The sequence below is a fragment of the Bos indicus x Bos taurus genome, chromosome 8 (genome assembly GCF_003369695.1).
Source record: "Bos indicus x Bos taurus breed Angus x Brahman F1 hybrid chromosome 8, Bos_hybrid_MaternalHap_v2.0, whole genome shotgun sequence".
Lineage (NCBI taxonomy): Eukaryota > Metazoa > Chordata > Mammalia > Artiodactyla > Bovidae > Bos > Bos indicus x Bos taurus.
The window spans coordinates 64,860,543-64,876,573 of record NC_040083.1 but is presented as its reverse complement, the minus strand read 5'-3'; the positions used below and the strand labels follow the sequence as shown (position 1 = coordinate 64,876,573).

At 39.9% G+C, this 16,031-nt stretch overlaps 2 protein-coding genes across 6 annotated transcripts in view; one reads left to right on the top strand and one right to left on the bottom strand.

The window, feature by feature from the left end:
- Positions 1–12,169, bottom strand: part of INVS (inversin) — a 137,531-nt gene extending 125,362 nt beyond the window's left edge. For 2 of the 5 annotated variants that reach the window (XM_027549767.1, XM_027549768.1), the window contains exons 1-2: positions 11,968–12,169; positions 8,921–9,050 (exon numbers count right to left, since the gene is read on the bottom strand). In XM_027549767.1, coding sequence (XP_027405568.1) covers positions 8,921–9,026 — 106 coding nt within the window. In that variant the 5' untranslated portion in view covers positions 9,027–9,050; positions 11,968–12,169. The remainder of the gene's footprint in view (positions 1–8,920; positions 9,051–11,967) is intronic. The other 3 variants (XM_027549765.1, XM_027549770.1, XM_027549771.1) reach the window with 3 other exon arrangements.
- Positions 12,170–12,270: 101 nt separating this feature from the next.
- Positions 12,271–16,031, top strand: part of ERP44 (endoplasmic reticulum protein 44) — a 100,199-nt gene continuing 96,438 nt past the window's right edge. The window contains exon 1 of the mRNA XM_027549775.1: positions 12,271–12,596. Coding sequence (XP_027405576.1) covers positions 12,540–12,596 — 57 coding nt within the window. The 5' untranslated portion in view covers positions 12,271–12,539. The remainder of the gene's footprint in view (positions 12,597–16,031) is intronic.

Below are 16,031 nucleotides of genomic sequence, written 5' to 3'. Positions count from 1 at the left end.
CATCAGGTGCCCAAAGTACTGGAGTTTCAGCTTCAGCATCAGTCCTTCCAATGAATATTCAGGACTGACCTCCTTTAGGATGGACTGGTTGGATCTCCTTGCAGTCCAAGGGACTCTCAAGAGTCTTCTCCAACACCACAGTTTAAAAGCACCAATTCTTTGGTGCTCAGCTTTCTATATAGTCCAACTCTCACATTCATACATGACTACTGGAAAAAATGCTAGACTCTAGCTTATTGTATTTCATAATTGACAGACACTCTCAATCTGCATCTTATTTGTTAGTATTAAGCAAAGACAGTAGTACTTACTGTTAGCAAGATAATGCTAATTCATGTAATAATTTCCTCCTAGAGTAGCATCCCTCCTCAGAAGTTTGAATAAGGGAGAGGATTCAGGACTGGTGGTCATAAGAATGAACGTGAGAAATGGAGGCAATCAGCACACATTGGGGTAATCCTGACTGACTAGATTTCTCGGGGCCAAAGTGGAGTCAGAACCACAGGGTCAACAGGTCACTCTGCATCCCAGGGCAGCCGCTTCACTCTTAGAAAGTTGGCTCTAAGATACAGGGAAACTTCAAGGCTTCTCTTCAACCCATGACATACTTTGGTTTTGTGTCATTGATAGTTATACTTTCCAATAGGGAAGATTTAATTTGGTTGTGTCACCACTATCCAATATGCTGTGCCTATAAGGAACATTTCTGCATCTGAGGCAGCTGAAAGCATGCATCCCTTAGTATGACTAGAAAAAGCAGCCCTTAGCCTCCTCACCTGGGTTCTGTTTTGGGTTGCTTTAAGGGGATAGTGGCTCTATGGCTAGTTTCCAAGTGGTGAGCAGCCCATTAGGTTCTGAGCTTCCTGCTAAATGAGAGTAGCTGAGAAAGGCCTGTTCTTTTATTTAGCTACCCTACTCCTTTCCTTCATTTCCTTGGTTACAACATTCAGCTAATACCTGTCCAGTCTCCACCACAGCTTCTTTTGATGAACAAATGAGATGATTCATTGTTTGGAAGTGTTTGGTAACTGTGACATGTTGTACAAATGAAGGGCTTATGATGTAAACTAGTATTCAATGGCAACCCACTCCAGTACTCTTGCCTGGAAAATCCCATGGACGGGGGAGCCTGGTGGACTGCCACCTACGGGGTCGCATAGAGTCGGACACGACTGAAGCGACTTAGCAGCAGCAGTATTCACTGGACAGCAGTCACTTAAATTTACATTCCTATCAGGGACAGCTAATATAGGATGCAGCTGGCTAGTGTGCTGTGTTGTTTTAATTATTCTGGCAACTGTGGAGGTAGCCTCTAATCCACCACCAACTGTGGCTGGCATTCTGCATGTGCTCAGTCTATACACAGTTCAGGAAGCTGAGCTGGAACCATGACTGGAAACCCACTGCTCTGCTGCAGTCGGTTATTTTAAGGTTAGCTGAAACAGGAGAGTCTCTGTACAGACTGGTACGTGCAGAAGCCAGAGCTCCAACTCCAGCGTTTAGAGGCAATGCCTGTTACATGCAGTGAAGTTGTGCCACTCTACACAATAGCTATGGTGTCATACCGTCCCACACAAGTGAATTCAGCATTCCCTATAGATATCTTATTTGTTTGCTCTAAAATGTCACCTTTGTGTGGCATCAAAGATGCATTTATCTCCTTTCACCTGCTTTTTACTTCATATCTTTCAGATTGTCACAATCTTGGGAAGACATTTGTGGTGATTTAAAAACTATCTGCTTATTTTTATAGAAGCCACATGGGAACAATGGAAAGAAGATAGGATCCATAATCCAATGACTTGGTTTGAGTTTCAACTGTGTAGTTATTAGCTATGCAACTAAACTGCTTAACTGCTGAGTGTCCTGATATAAAATGAGAATAACAACATGGGAGGGACATATATTTTGAGGGCACCTGAGATTTTACAAAATATTTTTACATATTATCTCATTATCATTGTTGAGCTATCTTAAAATATTGTTTACACTCATCGCTATTTTCAAATTATCATAGTTGCTACATCTGCCACTAGATCTTGCTATTTATTTGGTTAAAAAATGAATGTAAGTATATTGCTACATCATAATTTTAAAATACTTTGATAAATGTATTTTGATACAGCTGATTTTCTTTGGATTCTTATTAAGTAATATTTAAGGTCTTAAAATACATGTTTCTGAGAAGGGGGTTCACAAAGTTCACCAGATTGCCAAAAGAGCTCATGGCACAAAAATGTTCAGAAAAGTCCAAACTAGATAACCAAGAATTTCATGAGTCAAGGTTTAGAACTCAGCAACTTTCTTGTCTTCCTCTTATGTTTGTCTTTCTCTACGTACTTATACACAAGAATGTGCGTGTATAGGTAGATATATATACCTACACATGGAGGCCCTATAGTTTAGTATTTAAAAGCGTGGACTTTACAATCAGTCTTGCAGGCTTCAATCTCAGTTCTGTTCTTTATTAGACAAGTTACTTAATCTCTCCACATCTCCGTATCCTGACCTATAAAATGAGGGAAGTAAGAGTACCCCAAACTCTTCGTGGTGTTTTGTTATTAAATGAGTTCACATGTTACAAACCATTTAAGATGGTGCTTATATAACATAACTTTATGAATGTTGGCTAATTGTATTATCATTATTAGTATAGATGCATATGCCTGTAAGTATATTTGTAAACATATACATGTGTAGGCTTCCCTGGTGACTTGTACGGTAAAGAATCTGCCTGCAATGTAGGAGACACAGGTTTGATCCCTGAGTTGGGAAGATCCCCTGGAGAAGGGAATGGTTATCCACTCCAGTATTCTTGCCTGGAGAATCCTATGGACAGAGGAGCCTGGCAGGCTACAGTCCATGGGGTCACAAAGAGTCAGACATGACTGAGCAACTAACATTTTCACTTTCATATATGTAAACAACCACTTATAAAACCTTTAATGACCATAACATTTAAAGTCAGGGTAAAGGAAAAAGTAACCTGAAATAATGTCACTGCTCTATGACTTATGAGGCTCCCTGCCACACCTAACTACTGTGTTGGGAGATGTTACAAACAAAGAGAAACAACGATTCAGAGAGATTTATGTAAGTTCAGAGCATGGACAGGTCAACAAAAGTTATAGTAGAATCAGAAGTGGTGCTGCCTGGCTACCTTACCACTGCAAATACCCCAAACACTTTTAGCAACGATGCCAGGATCCATCATTACACACAGTGAATATTTACAAATTATTTTGTTTGGTTTTTACAAAGAAAGAAGGATTATTCTTTGTTAGCATTTAGAGATTTTTCTTTTTGAGACATTTCTGAAACTACACAAGATTTGATCATTTTACTGTAAGTCCAACCTGATATAACAAGTTTCTATCTATTGTCTGCCATGTGTGATGCTAGATATTTTACATTCCTTATCTAATTTAACTGTCCCACAGGCACAGTATTATAATCTATAGTTTACAGATGAGGAAAGAGGCTCAAAAGGTTAAGTGGTTTAAGCCAAGGTAATATAATTAATAAATAACAAAGCCAGGGCCGTGGTGGGTCAGTGGCTAAGACTCCATGTTTCCAATGCAGGGGGTCTGGGTTCCATCCTTGGTCAAGGAACTAGATCCCACATGCTGCGATGAGAATTGGGCAACTGAAAGACCCCACATGCCTCAACAAAGAGCAAAGTCCTGCAGCTGCAACTAAGACCCGGTACAGCCAAATAAATAGATTACTTAATTAAAAAAAAAAGACAAGGCCAGAATTAAAATCTCAGGTTTATCTGTCTCTAAAATCTGTATCCTTTTTACTATATTACACTATACAGTATTACAATGAATCAACTAAAATATATTACCCACAATACCTCTGGTATTCAATTAAATTATTTGAGCTTAATGTTAACAGAAAAATCTACACATCTATAAATGATAGTCATAGCATGAAAGGATTTTACTATGTATGTTTGTTTCTAGGGCCCAGTACTGAGTCCTGATTCATCTGAATCTAGGACGTAATAAGCTATGTTAAAACATTAATCCACTGTATTAGGTTAAACACTAAGAATTGCAACTAAAATGATGTCTCATTCAGGAAAAGCCTCTTCATTCCTCCTCCAGGACAATGGGCAGCACAGAAAGTGTTCGATTTAATTAGCTGTGTATGTAGAAAGAGATGCTCATCTGTTTCCATGGAGTCAAACACATCACGACACACTTCTCCATGGAAACAGAGAAGGGAAAACGGAAAATGCTAAAGTGAATGAATTCATCGAGCAGTTGGTGAGCAAAGATTGAAGGAAAAAAATAATTCATCTGTAGTACTATGTTACTAGTTTACAAAAGAAAAACAGCATGTAATTAAGAGATCATCATTCATGCTACATAAAAGAACATATAAGATACACTGAAATTTAAGATGTATCTTAATACTAAAAAATAACATATTATTTGGTGGGAATATACAAATGTTAGGAAATACCACAGAGCAAAGGTATTACTGTCTTTGAATAGAAGACAAAAATGGCAGAATTCTTAAAAGGTGAACAATATTACAGCTCAAAGTGAGTAATGAGTAAGGGATTCCTTAGACAACACAATAAAATACATAGAACTAACTTATAAATACATTTATCAGTTCTGTATTTGTTTCATATCATGACTGCTTCTTTGTTTTTAAGGAATTTTTTCCTTTGGAGATATAAAATTATAGAAATATTTCAAGTTTTATTAGGTAACACATTAATTTGTATGATTGAGCCTATTTAAGTATTTTTAATTTACAACATACTGCACGCTTTGTTCCCCTTGATAATTATATTTCATGTTAAAATAATGAAAGAGTTACAAAATATGTTTTCTTGAGGAGTTCTGACTTAAAAACTTTTTTCCAATGAAATTTAGCCCTAACTTGTCTCTTAATTCAATTTAACTCAATTCAGATTTAATCTCAGCCCTCTAAATGATTATAGACTTATTGGGAAGAAAGATACTTAAAACAATGATAATTTTCATTCACTTCTTCAGCAAGCATTTCTCATGTGCCTACTATGTGCCAAGCACTGTGCTGGATTTTGTATGTATAACTATGACTTTAACAGACCTAGTCTATACTCATGGAGGCTATTAAATTAGAGAGGAGAGAGACATTAAAATAGTCAAACATACACATACACAGTTATGACCTGAGATAAATTCTATGAAAGAAAACTGAAGAGTTCCAAGAGAGGACACAGTGAACAGACTTCACTGAGATTCAATGGGCAGAGCAGGCTTTTATGAAGAAGTGACCTCAGTGATGAGATCTGAAGGATGAGTAAAGGTCAGCCAGACAGAGAATGAGGAGAATAGTATTTTAGGCAAAAGCTTTGAGATGGAAAAGGGCTTACAGATTTAAGAAATGAAAATAAAGCAGGTTTTTCTAGGAAGAGAGTGGTGAAATGTGAGGTTGGAGAGAGAAAGAGGTATAGTTTCAAAATTTTGTTCCAAATACAATGGGAAGCAATTCAAGTGTTTTGAGCTCGAAAGTGATATAACTGAATATACAATTTTTAGTACAAGTAAACATGGAACATTTAGGAGAAAAGTCCAAAAAAGGCAAAACTAAACTATAGAGTGTAAGACATATGACTAGGTGGCAAAATATATACAATATATACAAAATATATACAATATATATACAATATATACAATATACAAAATATATACAATATAATTATCACATAAACGTCAAGACACCATATTATGCCAAGAGGGAAGGAAGAATGAACTGGGGCTTCTGGATGAACAATGTCCTGTTCCCTGACCTAATGTTGACTACATGCACTTCTGCTTCATATTTATTCGTTAAATTGAACATTTAAGTTCTATGGACTTCTCTATACATATATTTCAAAATAAGAAAGTATATTTTCTTTTCTTTCAGTAAAATATAGATGGAGATAAAGATGTGGGGATAAAGAGTGCAGATGGCTCAAGAAGCTTGGTTTTGGTGACAGAGGTTGATAATTGTCCCCATACCACTCTCTCATTCTTTCTTTCTGGGAACTGAGCACCCTGAGCTTTAGCTAGAGGTGATGCCATTCAGGGAGAGAAAAGTTTTTTTAGGCTCTTTGTCCTAGGCGTGGCTCTAACTCCACCCACTTCCAGGATGACAAATTGCTACCTTGCACACTCTCTTTCCCCCTTCCTGCTGGCCGGGCTCTGACAACAGCGAAAGAATCTGCCTTTGACCCAAAGATGGAAGCCACATGTTGAGAATGGCAAAGTAAAGCCCTAGCAACATCCCTGGATGATTTTGTAAAGCAGAGATGTCTCTCCACCCTAGACTGCCCACTTACCTTTGTTCTATTATGAGAATGAAATATACCTCTATCTTATTTAGGTCACTGTTAAAGCAGTTTAGCCCATGTACTCATTGATTTACACAAAGGAGGGCTGACAAATATGGCAATACCTAGAGGGGGATACCTAGAAGGAGCAGAGAAGGGGTTTTTAAATAATGGAGCTAACAGAGCATGTTTATCTTCAATGTTGATAAAAGAATTTAGAATACAGGAAAAGGTTGATGATGTAGTAATCCGAGGTTAAAAAAATGAAACAAGATCCCTGAGAAGACAGGACGTAGGGAGAAACTATCTTTGACAGAAAGGGATATTTGCTCTGTTTTAGCAGGAAGAGATGGAGAAGGAAATGGCAACCCACTCCAGTATTCTTGCCTGGAGAATCCCAGGGATGGGGGAGCCTGGTGGGCTGCCGTCTATGGGGTCGCACAGAGTCGGACATGACTGAAGTGACTTAGCAGCAGCAGCAGCAGGAAGAAAGAAGAAGATAGGTGAAGCTGTAGGCTGACATAGTTATTGGGCTGAAAGTTGGGAGAGTTCCTATTTAGTGTTTTCACTTTCAGTAAGAAGCATAAAGCATTAGCTAAGAAAGGGAGGGAGGGAGATATGGCAGTAGTCAGAGTTTCAGTAGAGGAAAAAGGTACGGGACAGTCATATGGAGAAATGTAATATGATGAGCAGAGAGTCTTGAGTGCCTTTCTGAAGTGGGGAGGCATGAATTTAAGGTGTTACCAATCTTCCAGACAGGTTAAATTGTTCAGGGCTTGACAGAAGTAGATGGATTAGGTCCATCCAAAGTTGGGATTGCAACAGCCAGGTGTCACAGGTGAGAAGAAAAGGGAGTTCTTCCAAGAGAAGGATTTTCATTATAGACTGTGGAATCAGGGCTGAATAGAAAGGAAAGTAAAAACAGAATAATGACGGTCAAAAGTGGAAAAGATAATGGATTGGAGGACTCCGTGACACTGAAAACTATCATTCTAATTAGTAAATGAGCTGGAACTAAGAGTTTTAGTTGAATGGTGGGTGTCTGAGTGAAAGAGTCAGAGGTGGTAGAAGATGTCAAATTCGAAGAGTAACTGAATGTAGATAGCTGAGGTGAAGTGAGGATCACATCTCTGACAGAGAAGAGAAATCTTTACAGAGAATGTGCTAAGAGAACTTTGTCCTTGAAGATGAGTTGGAGTTTGCTTAGCAGAGAAGAAGGTAAGGGGGTAGAAGGTAAAAAAGGGGAGAGGGAATAGATGTATAGAGGAAACAAAGACAAAATTTATGTCATATTGAGGACTAGAAAAACTAGTCATCAGTTAGGGTGCATGGGTAGAAATTCCTGGAAAAACGAGACATTTAGAGTGAAAATACATTCTAAAGGAATAGGTTTGGAGGTTCAAATAGTGTTGACTTTAAAGACTAGGTTGTCAATCACGATGTCACTAAACATTTAGTGGTATGTATTGAGATTATAAATAACGGAGATTTTTATATTATTTATTTCCTTTGGGACTAACAACTTGTGACTATGTAGATTTGTGGTTTTTGCAGTCCTGGAAAATTCTCAGCCACTGTCTTTTTCCTGTTCACTTTATTCTCTAGAACTTCTCTAGAAGTTCTTCTAGAACCTCCATGTTGGACCTTTCTCTCTATATAAGACAGGATGACAACTATCAACTTCAATCAGCTGAATCAGTGATAAGAACATTTAATCAATTTAAAATCATTGAAGTTTAAATCATTTGTAAACATTACTTTGGGAATATATTAAATGTTATATATCATTATCTAATATCTCATTCCAGATCTCTGTTCTTACAGAGATCTCTAATAACAGATGAATTATTAAAGGACAAATTAATTCTCTCAGCACCTTAGAGTACCTATCTAGTTCAGTTCAGTTCAGTTGCTCAATAGTGTCCGACTCTTTGCGACCCCATGAATCACAGCACACCAGGCCTCCCTGTCCCTCACCAACTGCCAGAGCCCACCCTAACCCATGTCCATTGAGTCAGTGATGCTATCCAGCCATCTCATCCTCTGTCATCCCCTTCTCCTCCTGCCCTCAATCTTTCCCAGCATCAGGGTCTTTTCAAATGAGTCAGCTTTTCACATCAGGTGGCCAAAGTATTGGAGTTTCAGCTTCAACATCAGTCCTTCCAATGAACACCCAGGACTGATCTCCTTTAGGACGGACTGGCTGAATCTCCTTGCAGTCCAAGGGACTCTCAAGAGTCTTCTCCAACACCACAGTTCAAAAGCATCAATTCTTCGGCACTCAGCTTTCTTTATAGTCCATCTCTCAAATCCATACATGACCACTGGAAAAACCATAGCCTTGACTAGATGGATCTAGATTTGATGTCAAATACATAGGTATTTCTCAAGTACTTTTCATCTAATCTAAAAACCACAGTTTTAAGTTTCAGGACTTAATTTCTTTCTTGTCCAAGTCTTGAAACCAAATATAAACAATAATGTATTTCCACTAAAACGTGTGAGTAAACTGCAAATTAAAACAAAATGAACAAATTTCCTTAGGACAAAGAGTTATTTTTTCAAGTTTCTGTACTTAAAGAGGAACTTGGAGCTTACCTATGATAAGCTTGTGAAGAGCACCCTTATCTCCATTAATAGCAGCAGCATGAACTTGGGATGCTAATGAAGAACCGGCAAAGAACAAGTTCTCTGACCTGTTCATAGTCTTCTCAACAACTGCAACAACCTGAAATGATGATGCAACCAATAAATATCTGTAGGAAACACTTCTGAAATCCATCTCACCAGTTCTAAATGGGTATGTTATAATTATGGCTCACTAGAAACACTTCACCAGGATTCAAACTGTCTATATAGTCCTAGTTTTTGAAGATACATAAGGAGCAAATCAGCTGAACTTCTGTACAAGTTGCTCATCTGTAAAATGAAAGGATTAGAGGCTTCTAAGACACTTATCAGGGGCTGAGGGGAAAAAAAAAAAAAGGCTAAGTATTTAACATTAGACCCAGGGTTCAAAAGGCACAGTGACTGGCTAAGTAAATACAGGTAATTTGACTCCACATAATATTAAATATTAGAACTGATATTGGGACTAAAGGTGATGACCAAGTCACAAAATAGATAATGATATAAACTTGTCAGGTTAAAATTACCTAGATTTAAGTCCTAAATTAGAAGGTACCTCATTCTTTCTTTCATGCCCACAAAAGGAGGCATTTTTATTTGTTCTCTTCTTGTGTCCACCACGGAAATATACCTAGTTAGAGATGTGGACCTCAGGAACTTAACTTGGAAATCACACCATTAGGATAAACCATGTTTCATTAAGGAAAATTTTGCTCACTGGTCATTTGATATGGTTTGATAGACTCTTCTAGAAATGCATTAGCTGCATAAGAAAATAGTACATTCCCTATCACAAGAGTGCTTAAGCAGAGTTTGGATTATGTCAGAAAAGGAGCAGGAAGAACTCAAGTACCTGATGGAAGGAAAAAGGAGTTTCATCAATGATCATAAACTTGCATCCTAAACTTAGGATGTCCTATCAAAGTTTCAAACTTGAACCTACAAGGATAAGGGAGATAATAAGTACAAGAAACATGGGGAGTGGTAAGTAACACGGCAAACTGGAGCAAATGTACCTATCTAAAGGGAGCAGCTATTAATTAGCTACAGCTAATATCTACCATAAGGGTAAGCAAGCCCTCTTCTGATTTTAACAAAAAGTGAAACTCCAATCCCTGTGACTCTCTTTTATAAAATAAATTTATTACAGTTCATGAGCTTGATTGTCGTTGACAAGGATTATTGGTTATTTTGAAGTAAAGGTATTTTCTTAATTTTGTAAAATTTAGCTCTTCATGGCTTTATTTTGCTGACAATTTCAGTTAATGTGTTGGCAGAAATTATGGGCCTTTTGAGAGACTTCTGTCATGTCTGAGCAAGTCTGTCATGTCAGAAAAACCAGTTATATGCAGGATTAAATTAAAGTGACTTAAAGAAGCTGCAAAACAGGGGTGGAGGTTAAAACACAGAAGAGTAATTATACTTGGGCTCAAGGTCCAGTTCTTTAACAATATGCAGTGTAAACATAAGCTACCTCAGCTCTGCCTTCCCGTAAAATATGAAACATGAAATCAGTAGACCATGCAGATGCATTCAACAGGTTGAGTGCCAACTATGTGACAGGCACTGTTCTGAACTCTAGACATTGTTCTACACTTTAGATCACTCCAGGTGATCAGAGTTTTGGACACATCAGAATCACAAAAAAAAAACTTTTGGAAAACAAACTAAAAATTTTATCTCAGTTATATATATTTATATACATCTCATAATTCTTAGCAACTTAGTACAGAAACAGGTAGATAGATGGTTTTCAGTGAATGCTTGTTGAGTGAAAAATCAGTCATAGGCTGAGTACTAAGTCCAGAGGGTGACCAGGGTCAGAGTTTAGTTTCTTGGAGTAATGAGTTCATACTCATCTGTCTCTGATCTTTTTTAACTCCTCATTTCTATTTACCAGAGAGGTTGGTGAGTGGTTAAGATATAAGAATACCAGACTAGGAGAGAGGAGACCTAAATAAAAATCTTGACTCCATCACTATTTAATTTTGTCAGCCTAAATCCTTAAAAAAAAAACCTCAAATGTATACAAAAAATTTTTAGCGCTGTTTTTCCTAAACTTTTATAGATCAAAACCTGTTAGTTATGAAATTCTATAAAACGCAAAGGTATCATCATCATTAACTAACTATAAAATAAGCCAGTGTAATAAACGCTCTAATAATAACTATAGAAAACTAGTGCAGCTGTAGTAGTAGTACTGTTAGTCGCTCAGTCATGACTGACTCTTTCCAACTCTATGGACTATAGCCCGCCAGGCTCCTCCGTCTATGGAGTTCTCCAGGCAAGAATACTGGAGTGGGTAGCCATTCCCTTCTCCAGGGGTTCTTCCCTACTCAGAGACAGAACCCAAGTCTCCTGCATTGCAGGCGAGTTCTTTACCATCTGAGACACCAGGGAACCCCAAAGTGGTGCTGTAGTCACAAGCAAAGGAAGAGTATTTGTGATTAGGACCAAAGGACTGGTTGTTCAGGAAGTTCTCAGAGATGGTGACTGACATCAAACCAGGGTCTCCAGCATTGCAGACAGATTCTTCAGCAGCTGAGCTACCAGGCAAGCTCAGTTGAGATTTCTTGGCTACAATTGGCGGCACGGCGATCTAGCTAGGTGTTCGTAAATGAATCTGGAGAGCTAACCGGGCCCAGGTTAAGTTCCTTAACTGCTTGGCTAGCAAGTGTTGTAATCATCCTGTAGGAGTGATCCATGCATCAGAAGCAATCACTCTCGCACGGAGCTTTTCAGTTTACAACGGGCTTCCCCAGTCCATCCCATAACTATTCCTTACAGGAGTCCAAAGTGACAATCACGGGTAAGTCATTAACACATTCCATTTAAACACAAGGGGGTGGCTCTGACTTTACAATGCTAGAACTAACGCAGAGAGAAGAGCAAGTAGGCAAGGAGGCCAGTGATTGGAGGTTCAGGCCACAGCTCAGGCCAGGAGGGCCGAGAGTTTGAGGCAGGGGCTAGCACTGCAGACCGATAGGAGCCTCCCCAGCCAGGCCCCTCTTACTCACCGTCGCCTCCTCCAGGACTCAAGTCCTGGGGGCGGCTCCAGGAGGCACGACCCCCGCTGGGCCGCCCCTCCTGCCAGGCCAGGCCAGGCCACTACATCCAGCTGGGACTGAGCCCACCGAGCTGAAAACTAGTGGAACCCCTCGGAAGGCGGCGCGAGGCTCTTGACGGCACAGCCTTCTGGGGATTGTAGTTCGCGTCCTCTAATAACTCCCCCACGCCCTTTCTATCCCACAAGGCCCCGCGCGCGGCCGACTTGGTGGAACTGGCCCGAGAGCTTGATGGGAAAAGAGTTCCGTGCGTTTGATGACGTGCTTTCTGAGAATGGCGCAGGACTACATATTCCGACGGGCTCTGAGAGAGGTAGGACCCGGAAGTGAGGGTGTGCGAGGCCTCTCTGGAAGTTGTCCCGGGTGTTCGCCGCTGGAGCTCCGGGTCGAGAGGACGGGGTCCCGCTGCCGGGAGAATCCTCCACTGCCGCCGGTGCCCGGAGCCCAGCCCTTTCCTATCCTAACCCAACCTTCTCCAGTCCCAGACGCCAGCGCCTGTCCCTGCCGCGGACTCCGGCGTTACCATGATTCCTGGCATCTTCCTATCCTTACCCGATCTCAGATGCTCCCTGCTTCTCCTGGTGAGTGAGTGAAGGAATGACAGACCCTTCGATAGATGGTCTGTCGGTCTCCCGCCCTTGCCGAGGGGGACACAGCTGCTCCTACCCTTGCTTTCCTGTTTTTTCCCCTGGTGGCGAGGAGTGCACCCTCCCCCGCTGCCTTCATTCTCGGCATCCGTCTGTCCTCTTCCCAGGCCCCGGGTTCTTGAGGCCTGAGAAACCACGGACGGAGAATGAGACCTGGAAACCCGAGAATTAGCCCTGAGAGAAGAGACTGTGGGAGGGTCACGGCGAGCAGCGCCCCTTCCCCCGGGTTTCGGAGGGCTCATGAACTTGGTGGTAGTCTGTGTCCAAAAGGTCGGGGCGTAGACCTTCTGTTCCCTCCCACCCCCTTCTTTTGGGAACAGTGTGAGGCCGACAGGTGCTGGGGTCTTGTGAATCTTGCTCGTGAGCCCTGAAACGGTGCCCGGGTCGGCGGAGCCCTCTGTTGTGGCTTGATACGATTGGTTGAGAACCCGGAACTGGAAGCTGGTTTGGTGTCCACTGGGGGAGAAAGGTTTGAAGGGTGGAGGCTGTGATTACCAGAAAGCCTCAGCTCAGAGCCTCCTTCGCATCTGGTTATACTGCCCCTCTCCACCCCGAAATTTAAGCAGAGTTGTTCTTCAGGCTCCTGATTGCTGAATGACCAGGTTTTCTGCATGCATATGCACTTATTCCTTAACTCCCTCACCGGCTCAGCACCATCTCATCTTGCAAAGGAATCTTCCCTCACTCCGTCTTCCTCCAAAGTACATCTTGAGTGTGCAACCTGAGTAATCCAGGTCAAATTGAGACAAAAGTGAAGGACTAACTCCATGTGGCAAAATGATGTACTTTTAATTGAACTGTTGTTATAACACGATATTTGAAAGTACTTTAATTGTAGTGAGTGAGTGAAGTCGCTCAGTCATGTCCGACTCTTTGCGACCCCGTGGACTGTAGCCCACCAGGCACCTCCGTCTATGGGATTCTCCTTGTAGTAGGTTTTTATAAAGCTAAATTTAAGTTGAACATTAAGTTAAAATCATTCTTGACAATGTAAGAAATATAATTCAATGACTCACAGGAAGTCATATAGCTGGTTACTGGCAGAACTGGGATTTGAAGCAGGTGTCTTGACTCACAGTGATTATTCTGCCATATCACGTTAAATTTTTAATGTTTGTGTTTGAAATAGTTTCTCTCTGCGTGTCCCCTCTCTTCCTGTTTTCTCTTCTCTCCCCTCTCCTTCCTCTCTCCTCCCTCTTTTCTCTGTGATTTTCAAGTCATATTCAAAGGCCATACCCAGTACTTGGACTTTTTCAGAGGAGTGCTATTAAAAAACTAAAGGGTATGTCGAAATACTTTTGAGAACTAAAAGTTGCATGTAAACATGGGAATGTTACATGATGAAGTGTCCTGTTGTCACTTCTTATAGGGTAACGAGTGTCTTCTCTATAGAGGAAAATATTCTGTAGAGAACTATTTCTTGGTAATTGCATCATACCCTGTGGGTCTCTTTCTTCTGGAGTACTAGAAAAATACTAAGACCACTCTGTCTTTAAGGGTAATAAATACTAATCTTTCCATATCCATAAAAATGGCCAGAATTATGAGTTGTTTGCCAGAAATTACTTCTAGGTTATTCATATAAAAAATATGAAGGGCAAAAATCATAAGAGATTGAAAAGAAAAGGTAAAATACTGATTAGAGAAACTATAAGATTCCCTGGCTGTAGAGCTAAATTTAAGAAAGAAAAATAATTTGTTTTGAAATAACTTACGCTTTTTATAGAAAGCCTACAAACCTTGTTAAGCATAAAAATTTTTTTTCTAATACTTTTAAAATCTAGTTAACATTTTGTAATCTTACCTCTCTAAATAAATGTAGCAAAATAGAAGGTATTTTAGAGAATAAAGGTTAACCTGTAAAGGTTAGTAGGCTGGAAAATAAAGCCCAAGAAAAGGTTTAGTAAGCCAGAGTTACAAGTGGAGCTAAATTCAATTCAAACACAGTGTTTACCAAAGTAAACAAAGTAGTTTTAATAATCATATGCCAGTTGCTGCTGCTAAGTCGCTTCAGTCGTTTCCGACTCTGTGCGACCCCATAGATGGCGGCCCACCAGGCTCCCCTGTCCCTGGGATTCTCCAGGCAAGAACACTGGAGTGGGTTGCCATTTCCTTCTCCAATATGCCAGTTAGCAAATATTTATAGAACATCTGTCTGATCACAATTTGAATTACTTATCTAATTGGCAGTTCTGTTCTTGTGATGGAACCTGCTTACTCAGTAACCCACCTGTCTAAAAATATATCCTTTATCTTCTCTAGTGTACTTTCTTCCTCCTCCTTCCAACTTCCCCTCTCAGACTTCAAGTTTATTCCCTCCCCTATTCAGCCATTGAATATGTAAGTTCCCACTTAGCTGAGGTCATTTTTTTTCTCTCTCTTAAATGGCACGCTCCAAAAAGCCATATATTCTCTTACCACAGTGATTTTTTTTCAGGCAAACTATACCTCTGCCCTGAAGAACTAGATCTGTTTAGTGGTGTTCATAAGATAACAGCTGAAACATAAAATTCTAAACTTCTGTAGGCAGGTAGTTCGCCCCTGACCTCTATCTCAAAATCATTTTGGGATATATCATTCTATGCCTTAAAAGCCTTTCTGGGATGGGTAACTAAACGTAAAAGTTCAGTGTGACAGCTTTTTCTTCCCTGAGCTTTTATGTATAGATAACTTTAAAGTCAGGGTCTTAGACAATGAGTTCTTGTATTTTGGGCTGGCTTTTTTTTTTTTTTTTTCTAATTTTATTTTATTTTTAAACTTTACATAATTGTATTAGTTTTGCCAAATATCAAAATGAATCCACCACAGGTATACATGTGTTCCCCATCCTGAACCCTCCTCCCTCCTCCCTCCCCATACCATCCCTCTGGGCTTGCTTTTTGAAACACAACCTTTGCCTTTAAATTATTTTTAAACTCCACTGAATTTGCAACATGTCTTGGGCAAAGTCAGGTATTGTAGACACACTGATTTTGGGTAAATCAGAAAAGGTATTTGAGTCACCTGGCAAATGCAAAATCGGCATCATCCTCCTGATACCTTTACTGTATGTTATTATATTATTACTGTTATGATTTGAATTGATCCATTAGATGTGCGATTACAACTTTAGTTCCTAAACTGTATAATCTCTGCCTCTATAACTGTTTATCATATTTTGTGGATGATTTGAATGCTAGAGCAACATTTCTCTACTAAATCTCCATGTATATAATGTCTGGATTGAGAAATTCCTTCTCAGTTGTGTGTCCTTTTAAGGAGAGCTACCTGAATCAGAGGAAAAGCATCTGGCTAGATGTATCATGGCAGTATCTTTTCATTTTGCTATGTGACAGTCTTTACTTGGCAGCTCATAGAATAAGTTAAGGG